Here is a 25,821-nt window from a genome sequence, read left to right as displayed (position 1 = left end):
CACAGTGGAGGTTATGAAAACCAAACTGTGCATCGTGGCAACATCAGTGCCTTCAGAACGGATCTTTTCCATTTACTTTGGAAGATTGTTTACGAGATTTGCACTAATTTCATAATTTGTGAAACGCCTTCATTTACATTTTGCACATAGTTATTTTATTCGTATTTATTCATTTAAGTGTAAGTTCCAGTTTCTGTTTACTTTCTATTACAAATTTTCGTTTTTGACGTTTCAATTGTGATGTTTCACATTTACCTTTGAGGTTGTGACAGAAAAAAAAAAAAACATTTGCATTTTAAGAATATTTTATCTTTCTGTCTTGTTTCTGCTAAAAGCAGCTTGTAGCTGTAACGCTAGCTGCTAAGCACAGCAGCTTCCGGCTCCTGACATTCACATGAGGCTTTCAGCACACTCGAGTCAGCTTGGAGGTGAAGTTCAGCACGAATGACCGACTCACCTCCCTTCAATCGTTCAGCTCACATGACCGACTCCCCTACCTTCAATCGTTCAGCTCACATGACCGACTCACCTCCCTTCAATCGTTCAGCTCACATGACCGACTCACCTCCCTTCAATCGTTCAGCTCACATGACCGACTCACCTCCCTTCAATCGTTCAGCTCACATGACCGACTCACCTCCCCTCAATCGTTCAGCTCACATGACCGACTCCCCTCCCTTCAATCGTTCAGCTCACGTGACCGACTCCCCTACCTTCAATCGTTCAGCTCACATGACCGACTCACCTCCCTTCAATCGTTCAGCTCACATGACCGACTCACCTCCCTTCAATCGTTCAGCTCACATGACCGACTCCCCTCGAAACTCGAAAGAGTCGTTCACTGAATCGGTCAGTAGCACTTCCGCTGTGTCGTTCACCTCATGATGATGCGGTGAGCCCTCCCCCCTCCCTCACCTGAAAATCTCCGAGTGACGGCGGAGAAAAAAAAAAATACATTGTTTGTTTCACAAAGCTTGTAGAGATAAATACATGAATAATACATGGCTAAATACACAATAAACAATGTTAAAATACCACTGTAGCGTGTATTGTGTTACATTTAATATTGTCCCCTATAATTAGTTCTGCCCTATGAACGTCACATTATTTATTATTAGATTATTTATTAGATACTAGTAAAAAAAGAAAATCAGAATGTTGGAAGAAAAAAAACTATAAAAACATATGTATACATTAATATATACTGTATATCTTCCATTCTGGATGCCAGGTATTTATTCAGTTTAATCATTTATCTAATTTATTTTCTGATTCAACTAAACCTCAGAAACAACACACATAATCTAGAATAAGGAGACCAGGATCACTAAAAACTAATGTGTACTTATTGTTTATTTTCCTCAGAAGTGTTTCATCATTTTACTATGAATACATGATTCTCCCCCTGGTTCATGTCGCAGTTCAGCCTCCAGGTCCTGGAGCGGGTGGAAATAGTGCGCATGCGCAACTGAATCAAATGACTCAAATGACTCAAATGACCGATTCACTTGGATGAACGACTCAATAACCCGTGAGTCCGTTCGAGGAGTCGGGTTTCTCATCACTAGTGAGTTTGCAGGGAATGAGTGATGATCCATTCATTGTAAAACATTCCCACCAAGCTGTCAGAGATGTGTTTATACTGATGCTTTTAAAGCAGTTGTGTTTTTTGATGACAGGACTGAAGAAAGGAAGGTCTCTGATGTGAAGATCTTCACAGAAGGTTTTTTTCAATATCTTGCCAGCCTTCATCTAAGTTTCTGATTAATCCATTTTATAACATAAAGTCATTTATTGGCTAGATAATAATTATTAAAGTTTGGAAGTTCTAAGCCACATTGGTCCTTGGTGTTCTGCAGTGTTTTTAAACTTATACCTGATGGTTTATTTTTCCATAAGAATTTTGAGATATGGGAATCCAATTTATTAAACCATGTTTTTGGTGGTTTTGTTGGAATCATTGAAAAGATGTAGTTAATTTTAGGCAGGACCATCATTTTAATTGTTGCTACTCTCCCCATAAGTGATATAGGAAGTGTCCTCCATCAAGTGAGGTCCTCTTCTATTGTTTTAATAAGGGGGGTGTAGTTTAAGTGCACCAAGTCTGACAGTTTGGCTGAGATATTAATGCCAGTCGGACAGTGTTGGTGGAGAATTGCTTCCCCCTCCTGAGTCGCCAGAAGGTTTGCCAGAATTTCCTCGGGGCTGACCGATAGTCCACCTCCATGGCCTCTCCGAACTCCTCCCAGACCCCAGTTTTTGCCTCCACCACAGCTCGGGCTGCAGTTTGCATGGCCTGCTGGTACCTGTCAGCTGCTTTGGGAGTCCTATGAGTTAATAACGCCTGATAGGACTCCTTCTTCAACTTGATGGCATCCCTTCCTTCCGTTTTCCACCACCGGGTTCGGGGGTTGCCGTCACGACAGGTGCCAGAGATCCTGTGGCCACAGCTCCGAGCAGCAGCTTCGACAATGGAAGTGGAGGACATGGTCCACTCAGAATCAATGTCTCCATGAGAAGCTCTCCGAGTTGGGAGATGGGAGTTGAAAACTGCGCGGACGGAGGGCTCGGCCAGATGTTCCCAGCAGACCCAACAGACGTTTGGGCCTGCCGAGTCTATCCGGCCTCCTCCCTGTCCAGCACATCCAACTCACCACCAGGTGGTGATCAGTTGACAGCTCTGCCCCTCTCTTTACCCAAGTGTCCAAGACATGTGGCTGGAGATCCGATGACACAGCCACAAAGTCTATCATTGACCTCCGGCCTAGGGTGTCCTGGTGCCACGTGCACTTATGGACATCCCTGTGCTCGAACATGGTGTTCGTTATGGACAAGCTGTGACTGGCACAGAAGTCCAATAACAGAACACCGCTCGGGTTCAGATCGGGGAGGCCGTTCCTCCCAATCACCCCCTTCCAAGTCTCGCTGTCATTGTCCACATGGGCATTGAAGTCACTATCCAGCACCCCTCCCAGGGACTCTAAGAAGGTCAGGTACTCTGGACTGCTGTTCAGTCCATAGGCCGAGACAACAGTCAGAGACATGTCCCCTACTCAAAGGTGTAAGCACTCGACCCTCTTGTTCACGGGGGTGAACTCCAACACATGGCGGCTGAGCTGTGGAGCAATAAGCAAGCCCACTCCAGCCCGCCGCCTCACACTGCAGGCAACTCCAGAGAAGTGGAGTATCCAGCCCCTGTCGAGGAGCTGGGTTCCAGAGTTCAAGCTGTGCGTGGAGGTGAGCCCAACTAAACCTAGACGGTACCTCTCAACCTCCCGCACAAGCTCAGGCTCCTTCCCCCCCAGCGAGGTCACGTTCCATGTCCCACAAACCAGATTCTGTGTCCGGGGATCAGGTCGTCGAGCCCCCTACGTCAACTGCCACCCAATCCACACTGCAACCGACCCCTACGGCAGCCTCTGTGGGTGGTGGGCACACAGGAGGAATAGTAATCCTGCTCAGCATCTTTTCACCTGTCAGGTTTTTCACAAAGAGCGTGGACTGTCAGATTAAAAGTCTGCTGCTCTAGGGTCTGAGCTAGCCAGGCCTGCCAACACAGTTTACTTTCCCTAACTCCATTAATAAGCGGCCATCTTTGGAAGCGGCATAATCTGTCTCTATTGTCTTGATTTTATCTTCTAATTCTTCTTCCTTTATTTTTTTTCCTTTTTGGTTTTGTATGAGGAGTAAAAAATGATGATGCCTCTCATGACAGCTTCAGCTGTCTCCCAGAGGACACCGGGAGAAACACCAGGCAGATTGTATGTTTCTAAAAAAGATTATCCATTGTTTTTTAAAGAATATGAGGAAGTCTAGATCCTTGAGCAGTGAAGTGTTAAATCTCTATTGTCTACTAGGAGGGTGAGTGTTCTATTAGTGACGTCATAGTGACAGGTCATGGTCACTGGTAGTGACGTCATAGTGACAGGTCATTGTCACTGGTAGTGACGTCATAGTGACAGGTCATGGTCACTGGTAGTGACGTCATAGTGACAGGTCATGGTCACTGGTAGTGACGTCATAGTGACAGGTCATTGTCACTGGTAGTGACGTCATAGTGACAGGTCATGGTCACTGATAGTGACGTCATAGTGACAGGTCATGGTCACTGATAGTGACGTCATAGTGACAGGTCATGGTCACTGGTAGTGACGTCATAGTGACAGGTCATTGTCACTGGTAGTGACGTCATAGTGACAGGTCATGGTCACTGATAGTGACGTCATAGTGACAGGTCATGGTCACTGGTAGTGACGTCATAGTGACAGGTCATTGTCACTGGTAGTGACGTCATAGTGACAGGTCATGGTCACTGATAGTGACGTCATAGTGACAGGTCATGGTCACTGGTAGTGACGTCATAGTGACAGGTCATGGTCACTGATAGTGACGTCATAGTGACAGGTCATGGTCACTGGTAGTGACGTCATAGTGACAGGTCATGGTCACTGATAGTGACGTCATAGTGACAGGTCACGGTCACTGGTAGTGACATCATAGTGACAGGTCATGGTCACTGATAGTGACGTCATAGTGACAGGTCATGGTCACTGGTAGTGACGTCATAGTGACAGGTCATGGTCACTGGTAGTGACGTCATAGTGACAGGTCATGGTCACTGATAGTGACGTCATAGTGACAGGTCATGGTCACTGATAGTGACGTCATAGTGACAGGTCATGGTCACTGGTAGTGACGTCATAGTGACAGGTCATGGTCACTGGTAGTGACATCATAGTGACAGGTCACGGTCACTGGTAGTGACGTCATAGTGACAGGTCATGGTCACTGGTAGTGACGTCATAGTGACAGGTCATGGTCACTGATAGTGACGGGGTGAATCTGTGTGTCCCAGGTGTCTTTAATCAGTGATTTACTCACCAGAAAGTAATCTAAGCTTGAATAGGACTGGTGCACTGCTGAGTAGAAGGTGTACTCTTTAAGAGGAGGATGAGAGGTGCACCAAACGTTGCAAAGACCAGAGTCACACATGTGATGCTGTATTTGTGGATTGAGGGCGATGTTGAGGTCTCCTCCAACTATCAGTGTTTTGTCAGAGTGTGTTGAGAGGGTGGTGAAGAAGTGATCATCAACATTTGGGCCATAGATGTTTGCGATACACATCTCTATGTTCTGAAGAGAGATATGAATAATTATAAATCTTCCCTCTGGGTCTATGGTTGTATCTTTATGAGAGAATTGTTTTTTATTGTGATTAATATAGCTATGCCTCTCTGCTTGGTGTTCTAACCAGCTGAGTGTGTGTGTGGTGAGATCAATTTGTGATGTCCTGTGGAAGGTGTGTGTGTCTCTGGTAATAAGACAATGTCTGCCTGTAGTTTATCCAGGTGTTCGAAAACCTTTTGTCTTTTTGTTTGTGTGTCCATTCCATGAACATTCCAGGTGACAAATCTGAACATGTTTCTAGCTACACTCATCTTCTTGGTAGGTTTTCTAATGCGTGCGTGTGTGTGCATGGTTATTTAAATATGGGAATGTGTGTCTGCCGATATATGAGTGCGTGATATCATGACAGTTGGATTGTGGTGTAGTGGTATTAATGTGGTTAAAACAGGGGAAATGCATTACTTTTAAAACAAGAGAGGGGATATAGAAATAGAAAGTAAGAAACCAAAACCCAAAAAAAGACAATCCAAACTCATAGGTGACATAAAGCCCCATTTCAACTGAACAAAAAGTGCAGGAACGGAACGGAGCGTTATGGAGCGGTACGGCAAAGCGTGACCGGCCAAATCCGGTACCCATTTCCACTGCAGAAAGAAGCTTTAAAAGTAGGCGGGGCTTAGAGCTCCGCAGATATGTGACGTTACATCAGTCGTCTCAGCCTGGAGGCAGATCTGGATCTTATTAATCCTCTGTTGTTGTTGTTGTTTACATCCTCCACTTTGCACTTGTTGTTTAGTTACCGTATTTTCCGCACTATAAGGCACCTAAATACCTCAAATTTTCTCAAAAGCTGCCAGTGCGCCTTATATATGGAAGAATTGCTCTACTCAAGACTGCTATTTGACAGCTGAACAACCAGAAGCTTTTATTTTGACAACTCTAACTTCACAACCGGATCTTCAGAGCGGACGACACTCCACACAACACATTCATCACTCATGGTTGCACACCAACATTCTAACAAACCAAAATAAACTAGATGAAATAATGACTCCCTAAACTGGGGAACAAAAACACATAAACACAATCAACACAACACCAAGCCCAACAACAACCCACAATAACCTCCAACAACACAAAACATGAATTCCCATCATGCCTTGCATCCTGAGCTCCTCAGTGCAGCCGACAGCTGCAATGAATTATGGGAGTTTCTGTTTGTGGTGTTTTAAATGCAATTATTGGGGGTTATATTTGGTTTGTGGTGTCGGTAATAATTGTGTTGTGTTGTGTTTTTGTTGCTTAGTTCATGTAGTTTAGTTTATTACCGGTAGTTGTAAGTTGTCAACCAGCAGTGAAGAAGGTTTTGTGTGTAGTGTCCTCCTGGCATAGGCTGCAGGTAGGACTATCAAAATAAAGTGTGTGCACCTCTCTGGGTGTTAGAATCAGTGGAAAATGTAACCTAATGGCTTTGAGCTATAAAGGTTATGACCACTGGTCTATTCCATGCGCCTTATAATGCGGTGCGCCTTATATATGAACAAAGTTGTAAATTATGTCAATCAATGTAGGTGTGCCTTATAATCCGGTGCGCCTTATAGTGCGGAAAATACGGTAACCTTTATTTTTTGCAGCCACAGAGCTACAACCACAACTCCCATGTTGGTCCTGAGAGAGCAAACGCTCCGGCGACTTGCCCCGCACCCGAGTGTGCCCTGGCTGGCCGCAGCACAGAGCTGCGCCGGTGCGCTGCACGGGAGCACTGGAAGGGAATTGCTTCTAGACCTCACCCCGGCAGAACAGCGAGACCTCCATCACCTGACGACAGCACTGCAGAGGCGGTTTGGGCAGCACCGTTCCACTGACCACAGCAGAGAGCAGCTGGCCAGTCGCTGCCGACAGGAGGGTGAGAGCCTGGGCACCTTTGCAGCAGATGTGCAACTGTACGCCCAACAAGGGTACAGTCACTTTGAAACAGCTGTCCAGGAGGAGCTGGCCCTCCACGCCTTCTTACTGGGGCTTCAACCTGAGCAGTTACATCAGCATGTTCGCCTGTCGTTGCCCCATTCCCTCACTGAGGCACTGCATGTAGCTGAATGGGCTGAAGTGGTGCTCTCCCCAATACCAGTGCAACCAAAACACCTGACTTCAAGATCCTTTGCCAGGATGGCTGCCTTTGAGGAGACTGAGGAGACTGAAGAGGTCTGCCAAGCCATGCCACTGCCATTTCAGTCCTGGGGAAGGCCTTCACCCTTCAAACGTGCATCTCGACCAAGTGCTGCTACCGTTGTGACGAGCCTGGACACATTGCACGTGAATGCCCAGCTCCTGCCCCAAAAGCAAAGATGACGGGAAATGACCGTGGGGTGGCTCAGTGAGGGGACTGCCACTCCAGTCCCCACTACCCCTCCAAGGGAAGTGTACGCTGGTGGGCCGCTGTGGCCACACAAAAGGATTGTACCTGGACTGCCAACTTGATGGTCAACCCTGCCTGGCTTTGATAGACACTGGGTCGACAATCTCTTTGGTACGACCAGGCACCAATCCTGATGTCACCAACCAACCTCCCGTGGCCTGGACCCCAATCAACACCCAACTGATGACAGTGACCAGCGGAAGGTTCAGAATGGAAGGGAGGAAGGTGTTGACAGTCCAGGTTGGGGACCAGAAGGTGGTACATGAGTTTTGGCTTGCCAACATCCAGGACCCATGCATCATCGGCTTGGACCTACTGAGGCACTAGGGAGCCCAAATTGGCGTGATGAAGAAATCTGTCACCCTTGGCATAGAGACTGTAGACCTTCAGTCTGGTCGGGCAAGGAATTCCAAGCCAAGTGGACGACGCCACTCAGCTGCAGCCCAACCAGTCTCAAGTCCATGTGCTCCAACACCTCCTACAGAGCCAGTGGGTACTCCATCTGCTGAGGCCACCGAGGCTATACGTCAGCTATGGCAGTGCAGCAGTGCCAGCCTCAACCCACAGCAGAGCTACAAGCTGAAATGCCTTCTTGATGGTTATGGGGACATTTTTGCTGCAAGAGATGACGACTGCAAACAGACTTGACTGGGTCAGCACACCATTGAGACTGGCTGCGCTCAACTCGTCCAACTCCGCCCCCATCAGCTTGCCCTCTCTAAATGACATTAAGTGGAGCAAAGGATTTGGGAGATGCTTGCTGCTGGGGTGATTGAGCCATCAAATAGCCCATGGGCAGCCCCAGTTGTCTTGGTGATGAAGAAGAACGGCACCTGGCGGTTCTGTTTGGTTTATTGTCGTCTCAATGCAGTCACCAAAAAGGACTCCTACCCCCTCCCTCGCATTGATGACGCCCTTGACAACGTCGCAGGCTCCAGTTGGTTTAGCTCCTTAGCCCTCCGCAGGCACTGGCAGGTGCAACTAGACCCTGAGGTAAGGCCAAAGACTGCTTTCACTCTCGGTCAAGGACTATGGCAGTTCCGGATCATTTCATTTGGATTATGCAATGCACCAGCCACATTTGAGCGGCTGATGGAGAGGGTACTTGCTGGTGTGCCTCGGAGCCGCTGTGTGGTCTACCTTGACGACCTGCTTGTGCATGCTGCAGACTTTGATGGAGCTCTCTGCAATCTGCAGGAGGTCTTCAATGCCATCCACCTGGCTGGGTTATGACTGAATCCTTCAAAATGCCGTCTGCTGTCATGGGAAACTGAGTTCCTAGGTCATGTTGTCAGTGCTCGTGGTGTCGCCAATGACCCTGCAAAGGTGGTTTCTGTCCGAGATTGGCCGACACCTGCCAATGTTGGTGAGCTGCGGAGCTTCCTGGGGTTGGCTTCCTATTACCGGAGGTTTGTCCTAGGCCTCGCCACCATTCTCAGCCCACTGCACCGCCAAAAGCCAGCCATTCCACTGGGATGACAACTGTACAGCAACCTTTACAGAGCTCAAAACAGCACTCACTGAAGCACCAGTATTGGCGTACCCTGACGGTCAGCAGCCCTTCATTGTGGATACAGATGCTCGTAATGTGGGTGTTGGGTCTGTTCTCTCCCAGCACGGAGAAGACGGCGAATGTGTGGTGGCCTTGTTCCGCCGTGCACTGAGCAGGGCTGAAAATAATTACTGTGTGACTTGCCGTGAGCTACTGGCAGTTGTTCTGGCCCTGCACCAGTTTCGGCCATATCTGCAAGGGAGCCACTTCCTCCTCCGCACTGACCATGCCTCACTCACCTGGCTTATGAACTTCAAGAACCTTGAGACTAGGTGGCTCGCTGGCTAGAGGCTCTCCAGGGGTATGACTTTGAGATCCAGCACCGCCCTGGACAGCTTCACAGCGATGCTGATGCCCTCTCATGCCATCCATGTGAAGCAGTGGAATGTCACTACTGCGTGCACCAGGAAGAGTGGAGTCAAGAGGTGCAGAGCATGGCAGCTGCACGCTTCTTCGATGATGCGGAGGGGTGGACCACACTGACCACTAGGCAGCTGAAGTGACAGCAGGAGGCTGATGCAACCTTGGCATTGGTGAAACGCTGGCTGGAGGTAGGGCAGCAACCAAAGTAGACTAAAATGTCAGCCCTGGGTCCCAAGATAAAGGCCTATCACTCCCAATGGGGTAACTTTGTTGTCCATGATGGCATAATGTACAGACGCTGGCAGGCACCAAGATGGGGAACTGATCTCCTACAGCTGCTGGTGCCCCAGGCCCTGCATGCCCAAGTTCTTCAGGTTGTCCATGGCTCGGTGGGGGCGGGGCACTACGGGAATGCAAAGACCCTCCACCGGCTCTGTGGGCGTTTCTATTGGCCGAGCTGCTGACGAGATGTGGAGCTACATGTTCATTATTGTGATGCCTGCACTGCCCAGAAAGGACCAACCCAGTGCTCCCATGCACCACTGCAGCCGTACTTGGTGGAGGCCCCAATGGAACGGATAGAAGTAGACATCCTTCTATCCGCTGCCGGAATCGGTGACTGGGCCTTCCCAACTGCTATGTTCTAGTAGCCATGGAATATTTCACCAAGTGGCCAGAAACATATGTGGTTCTGGACCAGAGTGCCATCACCACGGCAGAGAAGTTGGTGGAAGAGATGTTTGCTCGATTCGGGGTTCCCGAAGAGCTCCATAGTGACTAGGGGCGGACTTTGAGTCCCAGGTCTTCGGTGAGGTCTGCAGACGGCTGGGAGTGAGCAAGACCAGAACAACTCCCCTCCATCCACAGAGTGATGGTCTAGAGCAATTTAACCGCACCCTGGCCACCCAGCTTGCCATTCATGTGCAGTGAACATCAGAGAGACTGGGGCCGCCACCTGCCCCTTGTCCTGTGGTCCTATCGGTCTGCTGTCCAGGAATCCAGCCGGTGCACGCCTGCAGGTCTCATGTTTGTGAGAGAGCTCCAAACACCGGTGGACGTGGTCTTCGGTGCACCCCCAGAACGTGAGATTGCCGGTGGGAAAGAGATGGACTACTTCCGCAGACTGAGAAAGTGCCTGCATTTGGTGCATGACTATCCTCGCCAAGCCCAGGCTGACTCTGGTAAGCTCCGGCAGAAGAGGGTCTACAACACCCGCTGTAGAGGGAACCCCTTCATGCCAGGAGATAAGGTATGGCTGTACTGTCCAGTCTGCAAAAAGGGGATTTCCCCCAAACTTTGGAGCCACTGGCAGGGGCCTGGAGAAGTGGTTTGCCGCTTGTCTGACGTGGTTTACCAGGTGTGGATGCCTGGCAGAGGTCGCATGGTGGTGCTGCACCAGGACAGGCTCTTGCTGTACCGTTCCCTTGCCTCACATGCCACTGAGGGTGGGAACGGTGGTGTTACCCCACACCCAGAGCCCAGACAAACTGATTCTTCAACTGGGACAACTACTGACAGTCCTGAACGGTCGGCAATGCCGTCGGCCCCGACACCTGCAGGACTTTGTGTTGGGTGATGGGGTCGCAGAGGACGGCTGACCCCCTCAGGTGGGGGCTATGTAGCGATCATGGAGCTGCTCACTGCAGTGCATGATGAGAGTTCGGTTTATCATGTGTTGCCAGAGGTTATTAACCCTCTGAGGCCGGCGGTCGCACCGGTGCGTCATAATCACATGACCGTTTGAAAAGGCAGTAGCGTCACAACACAGCGTCATCTGGTCCACTGTTTCAATCTGTGTCGAAAGTGCAGATATAAAACTACAAGCTCGTTTTTATATTATGTTGATTACTTAGCCCAACGAAAAGTGGAGATATGAGGAAAACTGTGTGCGTGTTTTTCCGCGACATTTTAGTGCGTGTCAGGTGCCGAAGACCGGTCAGGAGTGAAAGTGAAAGTAGCTCAGCAGCAAAAAAAACATCCAAGCTCCGTACGTTCATCAAGGACAGGACTCCAACGGATGACATACTCAACGAAAGTCTCAGACAATGGCGGTGCTGGATGAGGAGGTTCTGGAAGAGGGACCATCATGGGAGGACAAGCCCCTACATGGGATGTACCACCGGAACTTAACTGAAGTGGCTGATCTCAAGAAGTCCTACCAATGGCTAGAGAGGGCTGGCCTACAGGAGAGTACAGAGGCCCTCATCCTGGCTGCACAGGAGCAGGCTCTGAGCACCAGAGCCATAGAAGCCCAGATCTACCACACCAGACAAGACCCAAGGTGTAGACTGTGCAAAGAGGCACCTGAGACAATCCAGGACATAACTGCAGGGTGCAAGATGCTGGCTGGGAAAGCTTACATGGAACGCCATAACCAAGTGGCTGGCATAGTGTACCCAAACATCTGTGCGGAGTATGGTCTGGAAACCCCAAGGTCACAGTGGGAGACCCCCCCAAAGGTGGTGGAGAATGACCGATGAAGATCCTGTGGGACTTCCAGATCCAGACAGACAGCATGGTAATGGCGAACCAAGCAGACATCGTGGTGGTTGATAAAGGTCAGAGGAAAGCCGTGGTGGTGGATGTAGCAATACCAAGTGATGGGAACATCAGAAAGAAGGAACATGAGAAGCTTGAGAAATACCAAGGGCTCAGAGAGGAGCTGGAGAGGCTTGGAAGGTGAAGGTGACAGTAGAGCCCTCGGGGCAGTAACCCCCAAACTGGAGGAGTGGCTCCAGCAGATCCCTGGAACAACCTCGGACATCTCAGTCCAGAAAAGTGCAGTACTTGGAACAGCAAAGATACTGCGCAGGACCCTCAAGCTCCCAGGCCTCTGGTAGAGGACCAGGACCCTCAAGCTCCCAGGCCTCTGGTAGAGGACCCGAGCTTGGAATAGAAAAACAGGTGACCGCCCGCGGAGGGCGAGAGGGCAATTTATATATATATATATATATATATATATATATATATATATATATATATATATATATATATAAATACATAGTGGTATGAAAAAGTTTGGGCACCCCTGTAAATTTTCATGATTTTCCTTTATAAATCATTGGTTGTTTGGATAAAAAATTCCAGTTAAATATATCTTATAGGAGACAAACACAGTGATATTTGAGAAGTGAAATAAAGTTTATATGATTTACAGAAAGTGTGCAAGAATTATTTAAACAAAATTAGGCATGTGCATAAATTTAGGCATCACAAAAGAAAAATGACTCAATATTTTGTGCATCCTCCTTTTTCAGAACTAACAGCCTCTAAACACTTCCTATAGCTTCCAGTTAGACTCTGGATTCTGGTGGAAGGAACCACCACATGGTTCCCTGATAATGGAGGTCAAGGGTCACTGAGGTTACCAAACCAAATTTGAGTTCCAATAATTAGTGCTAAAGGTACCACTGTACATATAATACACACAGACACACTGCTAAAAAATAAATAAATAAAGGGGACACTAAAGCAATGCATCTTAGATCTCAATTAATGAAATATTGCAGTTGAAAGTCTTTATTCAATAGAGCAAAATAACATAAAAATTATTAATGTAAATCAAAATGACTATCCCATAGAGGTCTGGATTTGGAATCCTATCAAAATAAAAGCGTAGAATCACATTGCGTGCTGATCCAATGTCAGGTAAAATTCTTCCAGACCAGTCAGAATGAAGCTCAGTCATGTGTGTGGCCTACACCTCCAACACCTCCAACACCTGTGCATGCTTCTGATGAAGGGGGAGGTTCTCCTGAGGGACGGCCTCCCACACTGTGATCAAAGCATCAGTAACTTCTGGACAGTCTGTGGAGCAACGTGTGATTGGTGGATGGAACCAGTCATGATGTCTCGATGTCATCTATTGAACTGAGGTCTGGGGGATGGGCAGGCCAGTCCAGAGCATCAATACCTTCGTCATGAAGAACTGTTGACACACTTCAGCTACATGAGGCCTGGCATTGTCCTGCATCAGAAGGAACCCAGGTTCCACTGCAGCAGCATCTGGTCTCACACTGGGCCTGAGGATCTCATCCTGGTACCTCATGGCAGTCAGGGTTCCTCTGGCTAGAACATGGAAGCTGTGGGCCATCCAAAGAAATGCCTCCCCACACCGTTACTGACCCAGCGCCAAACCGCTTATGCTGGGGGATGTTGCTGCAGCAGAACGTTCTCCATGGCTCATGCTGGAGGATGGTGCTGCAGCAGAACGTTCTCCACGGTTCATGCTGGAGGATGTTGCTGCAGCCGAACGTTCTCCACAGTGATGAAGGACGTTGGTGCAGCAGAACATTCTGCATGCCGTCTCCAGACTCTGTCACATCTCTCACATGTGCTCAGTGAGAACCTTCTCATCAGTGAAGAACTCAGGGCTCCAATGGCCAATCTGACAATATTGCTGTTCTCTGGCCAATGCCAATGGCCCTGCAGGGTGTTGGGCTGTAAGAACAGCTCCCCCTGGTGGACGAGGGCCCTCATAGCACCCTGGTGAAATCTGTTTCTGACAGTTTGAGCAGAAACATCACATCACAAAGGAGGAAGTAGCGGTCCTGCTGCTGGCTTGTTGCCCTCCTACCCCCCCTCCATGTCTCCTGGTGTCCTGGCCTGTCTCCTGGTATGTCCTCCATGCTCTGGACACTGTTCAGGGAGACACAGCAAACCTTCTTGCAACATCTCACTGATGTACCCAGTTGGATGAGCTGCATAACCTGAGCAACTTGTTGGTTGTCGACACGCCTCCTGCTCCTCCAGGACTGAAACACTAACAACGTTCTAAAGTCACCACAACATCAGCCAAAAACCAGGAGAACAGGGTCATGGTTTGTGGTCACCACCTGCAGAACCTCTCCCTTATAGGAATTGTCTTGATAATCACCAATCATTTCTTCATGTTGTCTGTTTTGTTTACACAACAGGTGAAATTGACTCACAATGAATGTTACTTCCTGCTGGACAGGTTAGTTTCACAGCAGTGTGATATACTTGGAGTTACACACACACACACACACACACACACACACACACACACACACACACACACACACACACACACACACACACACACACACACACACACACACACACACACACACACACACACACACACACACAAGAACAATGAGCTTCTCGTGGACTGAGATGGATTGTTATTACGGTGACTGTCAAAATAAAACCACCAAGTTGGATTGTTAGATTGTTATATATATTAGGGCTGCTTCCTCCTCCTGGTCACAACTGTTTGTAATTGTCATCAGTGTGTGTATTTAATTCCCCTCTCTTGTAGCTCTGGTTGCCAGTTCGTCTGCATTCTGACACCATTCATACCCGCCATTTTTTCCTTGTGTTGCCTTTGTGTTTTGACCTTCTGCCTGCCCGACTTTGCCTACCCGACACAATTCCCTGTAGTCCTGGGTCTCCCCTGGCTTCAACAGCACAATCCCAGTATTGATTGGGTGACGGGACATGTAAGGAGCAGGGGGTCCCGGTGCAAAGATTACTGTCTGTCCTCTAAGAACTCCACCCAGCTCACCACTGTTTACCTGGCAACCATCTGTAACGCCCTCCCCGGACCTCGAGAACATCCCGGCCTGCTATCACAATCTCTTGGAGGTGTTTTCTAAGAGCCGGGTTACCTCTCTGCCTCCACACAGGCCCTATGACTGCGCCATCGACCTGCAGCCTGGTGCCCCAATTCCTTGGGGGCCGTCTTTACTCTCTGTCAAAGCCGGAGCAACAGGCAATGGACGACTACATCAAGGCCTCCCTGGAAGCAGGTATTATCAGATCATCTTCTTCACCTGCAGGAGCAGGGTTTTTCTTCGTCTCGAAGAAGGATGGGTCTTTGAGACCTTGCATTGACTATCGAGCCCTCAACGCCATAACTGTTAAGAACCGCTATCCTCTGCCACTTATGACATCTGCATTTGAGCTCCTCAGAGGCACTAACTGTTTTTCCAAACTGGACCTAAGGAATGCTTATCATTTGGTTTGCGTTTGTGATGGCGATTAATGGAAGACAGCCTTCAATACCTCCTCCAGCCACTTTGACTATCTGGTTATGCCCTTTATGCCCTGGTTATGCCCACTCCACTGTGTAACGCACCTGCCACCTTTCAGGCCCTAATCAACGATGTCCTTAGGGACTTCCTCAACTGTTTTGTTTTTGTCTACCTGGATGACATTCTTGTGTTTTCCCCAGATCAGGAGACTCACATCCAGCATATGAGACTGGTCCTCTCTCGCCTCCGGGAAAACAACCTATTTGTTAAAGTGGAGAAATGTGAGTTTCAGGTTCCCTCAACATCATTCCTCGGTCTGATCATTTCCCTAGGACACATCAGGATGGACCCTGCCAAGGTCAGCGCTGTCGCCTCATGGCCCACTCCAGAGAACCGCAAACAACTATAGCGCTTCCTTGGCTTCGCCAATTTTTACAGGAAGTTCATTAAAGATTTCAGTACGGTTGCAGCCCCATTGCACAGACTCACCTTCACTGTTTCTCCATTCTCATGGACCCCTGAGGCTGACCAGGCATTCAAGAACCTCCAGACAGCTTTCTGCTCGGTCTCGATTCTCGCTCAACTGGATCCCGAGAGGCAATTTGTGGTGGGGTTCGATGCCTCAGATTTGGGCGTGGGGACAGTGCTGTCACAAAGGTCAGTTTCGGATGGACGTCTTCACCCGTGTGCGTTCTTTTCTCGTCACCTTTCAGATTCTGAGAGGAATTACTGTGTGGGAGACAGGGAGCTGCTGGCCATTAAGTTGACCCTCGAGAAATGGTGGCATTGGCTTGAGGGCTCTACCCAACCCTTCATCGTGTGGACAGACCACAAAAACCTCAAGTATCTGAGAACAGCAAAGAGATTAAATGCGTGGCAAGCCCACTGGAGTTGGTTTTTCGTGCGCTTGAACTTTTCTGACATTCAAACCGGGAGAGAAGAACACCAAACCTGATGCGCTCTCTCGCATCTACGAGGAGGGGGAGGCCACCGCCTAATCTGAGTCTGTCATCCCCTCAGCCAAGATCATCGAGGCTGTCCTATGGGAAGCGGAGCAGCGAGTGTCGGATGCTCGCGTGGGACAGCAGGTATCTGATAACATCCCTGATAAACGCTTGTTTGTTCCACGAGAGCTCCGTTCCCAGGTCCTCCAATGGGCTCATGCTTCTCAGCTGGCGGTCCACCTGGGGGTCAGTCGGACATTGGTCTCGGTCCAACAACATTTTTGGTGGCCTAAACTGCGAGCGGACATCAGGGAGAATGTGGCAGCCTGTCCTGAGTGCTCCCGTTGCAAGTCTTGTAATTCACCCCCTGCAGGAAATCTCCTCCCTCTGTCTGTCCCTTCTCGTCCCTGGTCCCACATCGCCTGGGATTTCGTCACTGGACTTCCCAAATCTCATGGCAAAACCACCGTCCTAACTGTTGTTGACCGTTTTTCTAAGATGGTTCATTTCGTTCCCCTCACTAAACTACCCTCTGCCAAAGAGACCACTGAATTAGTCCTCCTTCATGTTTTCTGGCTTCACGGTCTCCCTCAGGATCTGCCCTGGTTTGGCGGTGCCGCAGGGTCTGGATCCAAGCCCGCCAGCATCTTCTCCGAGCGGCGGCGTCTCATAAGATCTACGCTGACCGTCGTCGCTCAAAGGCACCCATCTACCGGCCAGGGCAGCGCATGTGGCTTTCCACAAGGAACCTCCGACCCCAGGGACCATCACGCAAGTTAACCCCATGATTCATTGGCCCTTTTACCATTTCCAAAGTAATCCACCCCGTGGCTGTTCGTCTCCAACTCCCCAGGAACATCAGGATCCATCCCTCTTTCCATGTTTCCCACATCAAACCCACCGCCGAATGCCCCCTGGTTCCCGCTTCAAAACCCCCTCCACCCCCCCCCGGACACTGAACAGCGGAGAGACAGTTTATACTGTCCGCAAGCTCCTGGTGGTCTGGTGTCAGTGGAAGGGGTTGCCATTTCCTTGTGGACTGGGAGGGATATGGGCCAGAGGAGCGCTCATGGTCCCGGCAAGTAACATTCATGACCCCTCCCTCATCCAAGAGTTTTATGACACCCACCCGGACCTGCCTGGGCTGTCAGGAGCCGACTTGTCCTCCTGGATTTCCTCCTCTATCGCCTGTACTGGTTTTGACCTTTGACTGCCTGACTTTGCTTCTGCTGTGGTTTTTATAATAAACACTTTTGAACTGAGCTTCTTGTCTGCGTGCAATTGAGTTCACGAACACTGACAAATGATTCCTCGAGTTATCCAAGTAGTTCGATTACTAAAATACCTTTAGGCAAAATTGTCTGACTCGATGCTTCGTGTAAGCCACTTCTACTTTTTATGACGTCGTGACGGAGACGAGCGACAGGGAAAGCAAAGAAAACTGCATAAACTGCCGAAAGTGTGGGACTTTAATTAGTGTCGCACAATATATATGTCACTCAGCCAGCGTTCGCTCTCTCGCAAACATCAAAGTTGCGGCGTAACATCGGCAAGCTGCCGTTTCCTCTCGGAAACAACACGAAAGTTGCGAACCCGCTCGCGCCTTAATCCCACCACTAAATAAGTAAAACACAACTTCTACATACACCCTGTGTACTTAAATGTTAAAAAGCTCAGCAATTTTCACACAGATGTACTTACATTCAATATCTAAATACACAAATAGTCAAAAATTGGGATCAGTTTGCCAAATTCTTGGTAAAATCAATCTGTGCAAACACTGACTTCCTTAAACTACGTGAGGTTCGGCTCCACCGGACCCCGTGGAGAGCAGATCCGTCTGCCCCACCATGTCAATCAAGCCTAGGGATAATGGTGTCGCTTCCTGTGACCATCACTGGCGTGGTGACAGCGGCGTGTTACTCACTGCCAAGCGTCATGAATCACCACAGATAACTTTAATGTTGTCATTGTGTGTCTGTCTGAGGCCTCGTGCTTCAGCAATCATCCCCGACGTCTTCATGCAAACATCAGCTTTGAGACTGTTAACTGATGTAATGCGCCCATTCATTTGGACTTTTCAGTTTGCTCATGCAAAGAAAACTGAAGATAAACTTGTTTGGTTTTCGCACAGCTTTTTGTTCTTCAGAAGCCTCCCTGCAGTGAAACTATACAAAACATTCAAGAAAAAACTATTTTCTCATTTCTCATAGCGATAAAAGCATAATGATTTTGTGGTTTTCGATGATATAGTGATGTAATTCGGACAAAGCAAAAGCAACATGATAAATGTTTCAAGCGCCTGTCAACAAGTGGATTTAAATCCACCTACATGGAAGTTCGGTTTAATCACTCATTCCTCCAGCAGATTGCATCCTGCTGAAAATGAAACTTTATTAATTTCATGAAACTGAAATAACACAAATAAAATATACATCAGCACCTTGCAATATGAAATAAATGTATACAGAAAGGCTTAGCTTCACACAAAGGCTAATCGGTGCACTTTAGCGATCTTTTTATAGGCTATTTTGAAGGTGGAGACAAGATTTAAACATACAGGAGAAGCAGAGTTGGATCTTTATCTGGAGGCTTTCAGGCTTTCCAGTGATATGTCTCTTTTCTTTTTTCTCTCTGTCTCTCTGACTGACGGCTTCTGCATAATACATCGCAATGCCTTCAAAATAAACTACAAGTAAACAGCTGCTGACAGCGCAGAAATTATTTTTAACCTTTTATGAAAAACACGAAATACTTTTACGAAGGGCACAACATTGATGATTAAAGACAGTATTAGCATTCCACAAATCTGCGTGACCCATTTTTTAAGAAGCTGCTGGACTCAGCAACTTCCTGCGCCGTTGCTTCAGCTCGTACAGATTAAAGATGGGGAAACATGAAAGTGTACCCTCTTTCCTCTGATCACTCACAGCTTCACTCATCTGATGTTTGACTTTAAAAGCTATTTTTATCCATCCCACACCTGTCTGTGTGGAGAACGCATGCAGAAATACTGATGGACAGGAACCATCAATGTAATCTAAAAACTAAAATTACTGTAAATCATGACATCACCCAGAGCTTTATTGATTAGCTGTTAATTTAAATGTATTAAACTTTAGAGAAACGATATAATATAGCAGGAACTATTTATCCACATGGATCCTCCTCACTTCCACAGACGAGACTGAGATTACGGATTCAACTCTTCCTATTGGGTTATTCCACCCCACAGATCGGCCAACAACATTTAGAAGAAAACCATCTGGGTCAGTTCAGGGGAAGCGAATGAGATATTCATGCCGCTTTAGATCCCATTTATATGCCAATTGGAGAAAATCTAATCCACCACGCCATACAGTCTTAGGAGTGGTGATATTTTTAGAATCGCCCAGTGGGAATTAAAGGGCCTACTCTCAAAATGTCAAGAAGCATGGTGTGTTTCTTTTTGTGTGTGGAACCACACAAGAAGTTCTTTAACGCTTTGACAGAGACAGACAGAGAAAGATTTTAGGTCTGAGATCAGTTCGGTGAAGTCTTTATGTCTTATACTAACATTATCAGTAAGAGAAAACATGAAACTTAAATTGGATTCTTCCCATCAAATAAAAGCTGTGAGTGGTATACATTTAACCCTTTCAGGTCACTGATTTAAAACAAAAATTTCTTTCATGACTTTCTAAAGTTAACATGTTATTTTACTTTATAAATTAATTTATAAGTGTGAAACTGGCCGTAATGCCACCAGTCAGTTTAGAACAAAAACATTTTTTTTTTCCGAGGATACATATTATTGAGTCCTAAAAACAACTATGTTTGGGTGTAATAAAAAAAAACAACACATTATTTTCACTTACTCTAACTAATCAATTTGATTTAGTGTTAATCGTGTGAGTTAATCACAAGAATTTAGAGTTAATAATGTCAGTTTAGAGTGAATAATGTGAGTTTGATTTGAGTCGTGTGAGTTAAGATTTAAACTAGGGATGGGGCCGATCCGATCCAGTATTGGTATCGGGTTCTGATATGAACGTAATTTTACGGATCGGAAATTTCTGATCCAACCTGCGGAGGTTTCCGATCCATGAAGCTTCATCTGTGCTTCTGCTGAAATGAGTCCACAGTGTTTCACTGCCGGCTGCTCTACTTGCTGCAAAATGTGGACTGAATTTCCTGAATGGATGCAGGGCTCAATGAGAAGTGGAGTAATGAGTCAGAAAATCCATTCCACAGTTTGCAGCCAGCTTACCATGCTAGGGAAGTAGTACTATCCATGCTATCTGACTTTTCACGACAACATGTCACTGTTTGGACGGATTTTATGCTCAAAACACTGCAAAGTATCGACGTGAATGTTTGTAAAGGTGGTGTACAGTGAGGAGGACGCTCTGCCGCCAGACGTCACTGTTTTAAAACGCCAGCTCGCTGAGGAGAACAGCTCATTCCTCCGAGGTAGCAGGAGATTCACACCTCCTTGAAGCTGCGTCCTCCTCCACGCTAAACTCACTGAAAGTAGTCCCAGTCATTTGTGCCGCATGAGAGCTGGAACAATTGCAGTTTGTGCTGCGTCGCTAAAGAATTTCTCCAGGAATTAATAAAGTGATTGTGAGGTTTTAAAGATAGAACTAGTTTATTACGAGATGATGACATCATGCAGACCTCCACATTGACCAAAGTGAACAAAAATAGTTTGTACTATTTTGTTTTCTAACCTTATACTACCCTCAAGTTGTCTTTTGAGAGAATGCAGGCATGCATTCATACATTTATTACTTTACTGTAGAGAGGAGTTTATTACAGCCTCATAAAATCAACAATAATGATAATAATATTAAAGCAAACAGAACTCTGGTATCAGAATATCTATCGGCAGATATTCAAATTCTGGTATCGGGCTCGTATCGGTAGTGAAAAAACCTGGATCGGTGCATCCCTAATTTAAACATTCATGTGAGTTTACAGTTAATATTTTGAGTTGAGATTGTCATTGAGTGATTTGTGGTTTCCTTGTGTCTGCTTGGTGTGTGTTCAGAGAGGGAACGCTGCGTCCCGGCGACCGCCTCCTCAGCGTGGATGGCGTCCCACTGCACAACGCCAACCACAGCGACGCCCTCAGCATGTTGGCTCAGTGCGGACAGGAGGCCCTTTTCCAAATCGAGTACGACGTCACCATCATAGGTGAGCGTCAACACACGCTCATGCTGATCTCTGAAAGTTCTCTGAAAGTTTGTTGGTTGTGTTTTTGAGGTGTCTGCGCTCTTCGGCGCTGCCTCACGCTAAGCTCTGCTCTAAAGAAGTGAACCCCAGTGCCTGGCTAAGCATCACTGCTTGGTTTGGTTTTGGGTGCCTGTCGACTTTATTTGCTGCCTCCTCTCCGTCAGACACGATGACAAACGCCTCCGGCCCACTCTTAGTGGAGATCGCCAAAGCACCGGGCGCTACGTTAGGCATCACGCTCACCTCCGCCAGCCATCGAAACAAACAGGTTATTGTCATCGACCGGGTCAAACCTGGCAGCGTAGTGGACAGGTACACACACACACACACACACACACACACACACACACACACACACACACACACACACACACACACACATGCTCTCATTAGCACGACAAACTGAAATATTCATAAATACAAACAGCATGCTCTTGTGTACAGTATGTCACATTTTCTGTGTTCATTTTTTTGTCTTGTTCATTGGTGTTAAAGGTGACACAGCACATACGCTACGATACAGTTCACCTAAGGCTTCGTTTATCTGACAACATTTTCTGTCGTGGATCGTGGGGAACCCAAACGCAGACTCAGACTCAGATCAGGTTGAAAGAAGGCGTACAAAACCAGAAGGGAGATCCAAAGTCAAGTTGTCAAAAATCCAGGCAGAGGTCAAGGGAAAAAACACGGAGAGGCTGGAGTCATGAGAATGAACTACAATGATAATCGAGCACTGAGACAAGAGAAAGAAGGGCTTAAATACACAAGGGGAGGGCAGAGGGGTGACATACAGTACATCAACACTAATCAGAAACACATAGAGGGAGTGAGAACAAGAAGAGTAAAGCCCCGTTTCCACCGCACAATAGTGTGGGGATGCGTCCCCACACTATTGTGCGGTGCGGCAAAGCGAAGCCGGAGCTCGGCTCCGGTACCCGTTTCCACCGCAGAGAGGAGCTAACCCTAACCCTAACCCTAACAGAAAAGAAAGTCGTCAGAGCTAGATCTTATGAATCCTCTGTTGTTGTTTACATCCTCCACTTTGCACTTGTTACAATAGTTAACTGTTATTTTTTGCAGCGGCAAAAAAAACGGTTATTTTTTGTAGTGGTTATTTTTTGCAGCGGCAGCGCTGCAGCTGCAACTTCTGTGTTTGTTCTGAGAGAGCGAACGCTCCGGCGACTTGCCCAGCACTTTCACCCCGATTAGCTGAGGTGCAGACATGGGAGTCTTGAGAAACCACAGACCCTCGGCGCGGCGTACATCAGAATCAGAATTTCTTTATTGTCATTGTAACAGGTACAACGAAATTTCATAGAAAGTTTTTGGGAAAGAAGGACAACATGAGGTGAGGAGAGGACAAAAAAAAGGCAGACGTGCCTTCGTTCCACACTCACATCCAGGAGAGTTGAAGACAAAACACCAGCCTTGGCGACTGGGTGTCTGGGAGTCCGAAATGTAGATTAGGTTTGGTTTCGTTCAGCTTTATCTGTCTCTGGTCTCCAATGCTGCTCCAATTGTGGCAAGATTTTAGCTTCCCAACCGAGTTCGAATATCCTCCAAGATCGATCCAATTTCGCGTAAACGTTCAAGAGTCGTACTCTTGAGGTCGTTTATCACATGAGTCTGAGCGTTCAAAGCTCGGCACAGTCCTTCAGTGACGATAGGCAGCCTTCCCAATGCAGCTGCTAGCGTCTTCTCAACTTTGAGATAGATCAGAAAGCCTCCAGCCCCAATCAGCAGCACACCTGCTATCATGAATCCCAATATGTAGAGGTCATCCAGGTCCTCCATGGAAAGAATGGCCAAACACAGTGACCTCCAGGAACCCCAGGAATCCAGCATGTATCTGGCTGCAAACGTCCCATCGGGACATGCGGGCTCTCCTTTGCCCGATCGATCGCATTGAGAGACCAGCTGATCAGTTCCATGGTTCCGGTTAAATTCCGATGGGGGTGTGAAGAGAGGCTCTTGTTAGATCTGACACGAGACAGTACAAGACGGGAGCAGCAAGCAGGGAAGACGAGGGGGAGAGGAGAGAAGAGAGAAGCGTCCACCTTCGCTGAGAGCCACAGTAGAAGCGGCGAACATCTGTGTTTTCTGTTCAAACACAAGGCAGAGGCGCGCACGAGTGCCGTGGAGCACCGCACGCACCTCTGCCTCGCGTTGGAACAGAAAACACAGCGGAGCTGCCTGAGCGCGATCAGCGCCGGAGCCGAAAGCTCAAGGCTCCCGTGTCCTGGACGCACACCCACGTCACGGCAAACAGAAAGCCGCGATACAAAGTCCCAAGCCCCACATAAACACTAAAGTTGAGCACCAAAGAAAAGAAAAGGAAAAAATTAAAACAACCAGAGCACAGCTGACCACACTGACAGCAGAGGATTCATCCAGCCAGCACATTAAAATATTGAGGGTCTGTAGTAAATCACTGACCAATCAGCAGACAGCTCCTCAAACTCAGACCCGTTCCATGGTCCTGGTACCCCAACGGAAGGGGAGCGGAAAAGCGGTCGCCTTTGGAGCGGTCTGGAGCGGTTCAGACCGCATTCCTGAGGTGACACGCGAACCGGAGCGGTTTAGACCGGTCTAGGCCGCCACTTTTTGTGCAGTGGAAACGGGGCTTTAGTGAACAAAGATGCAGACAAGACAGAGATTTCAAAACAAAACAGGAAGAGACAAACAAGTAAGTGACGCAGGCTTGAGAGAGATACACGTGAAAACAACTTTTCGAGAACAGCTCCCAAGGTGGAACTTTTTGAACGCTTGTATGATCACTTAACAAAACGTCACTATGCAAGCATAAAACTTTTCTGAAATAAAAACTATAGCATTTTCTGTGAGGATCCACACCTCGCACCAGCACCGGATCCTCCCTCACTGACACACCTGCAGGTGATTACCTAGTTGATTATTCCCACCTCTTACACCCTGGAGTGAGGCGGATCTGGTGCCAGAAGATTGAGTTCTCACTTGAGTCACCAGCTTCACTCGTGTGCTCCACGGCTCCGAGCATCCTCGGCGCTCCTCCTCTCAGCACAGCGCTTCCCCCTGCGGTGCTTCATGGCTCCCTGCTCCAAGCGTCCTTGGCCAACCTTCTCCCAGTGCAGTGCTCCTCCCTGTTGCAACAGGGAGGAGCACTCACCTGTGCGCTCTGCACTCCGGAGTCTCCGATCCACATCTAACAGGTCTTGCAAATTAAATAAACTTCTATTAATTGCGCCTGCTCTGCCTCCTGGCCTGCTTCTGGGTTCAGAACACTGCACACCGGCTGCCAGCCGTAACAGTTTTCACTTGAAACATCTTGTAAACAAGGTTATCATTTTTATTTTACTATTCTGACCGTGCAACGACTGTCATTTTAGTTAACTTTTGTGATTGTAGTGGCAGGGTTATTCTTTTTATCTCTTTTTGATTGTATTATCTTATTTGTTTCCTCCTTAATGTTGCTCTTCTTTTTCTTCTTTTATTCTTTTCTCCATTTTCTTTATTTTCTTTTGTGTTTAGTTATTTTTTCTGGGTTGTCCTTATTATTCTCTGTTCTTTCACTTGTTTCTTCTTTTTTAAATCTAAAATAATGTATTATTACACTGGTCAACATCCAAACAATTGTCTGGTGTTTTACAACTGATTTAGTCATTTTGAGTTTTGCTCAATCAGGTCAACTTTTTTAACTAAGCCAGTCACATGTTTTTGGACATTGGTGTTTGCATGTACAACTATTTTCGCTTTGTGTGATGCAAAAATCTTTCACATTTCTTGAAATATGGGAACTCTGAAGAGTTCGCATGTGCCGATTGATGACAAAGTGGTATTTTTTTATGTTACAGGTGAACAGAATGGCTTCGACTAGAAGATCTTGCAAAAATAAGCCCAACATTGTCTGCTACATCTGCAGCGAATACACCGTGGTTCCTAACAGAAATCCAGTCACAAGTTTCATAAAGCGTGCTTACCATGTTTATTTTGGTATTTAGCTTGGGGATCAAGACAAAGCTTGAGCGCCACACATGGTATGCAAGGCATGCACCGAGTATCTGCGCCAATGTACCAAAGGCAAGAAGTGCTATCCAAGGATTTAAGGATCAGGATACTTGAGGCTACTCGTATTCTTTCTGTTGTACCCAATCACATCAATAGTACAGAAGTAGCACTTCGGGACATGATTTGTCAGCTCCCTCCAAACCGTAGGAATCCCGAACT

General features: G+C 47.5%; 1 protein-coding gene across 1 annotated transcript in view; it reads left to right on the top strand.

Moving 5' to 3' along the window:
• Positions 1-25,821, top strand: part of grip2b (glutamate receptor interacting protein 2b) — a gene marked incomplete at both ends in the record, with an annotated part of 385,376 nt that overhangs the window by 258,021 nt on the left and 101,534 nt on the right. The window contains 2 exons of the mRNA XM_080495600.1: positions 21,434-21,579; positions 21,783-21,930. Of these exons, the coding sequence (XP_080351726.1) occupies positions 21,434-21,579; positions 21,783-21,930 (294 nt within the window). The remainder of the gene's footprint in view (positions 1-21,433; positions 21,580-21,782; positions 21,931-25,821) is intronic.

The sequence above is a fragment of the Blennius ocellaris genome, assembly GCF_963422515.1.
Source record: "Blennius ocellaris genome assembly, chromosome: 4".
Lineage (NCBI taxonomy): Eukaryota > Metazoa > Chordata > Actinopteri > Blenniiformes > Blenniidae > Blennius > Blennius ocellaris.
This window is presented reverse-complemented; position numbering and strand designations above follow the sequence as displayed.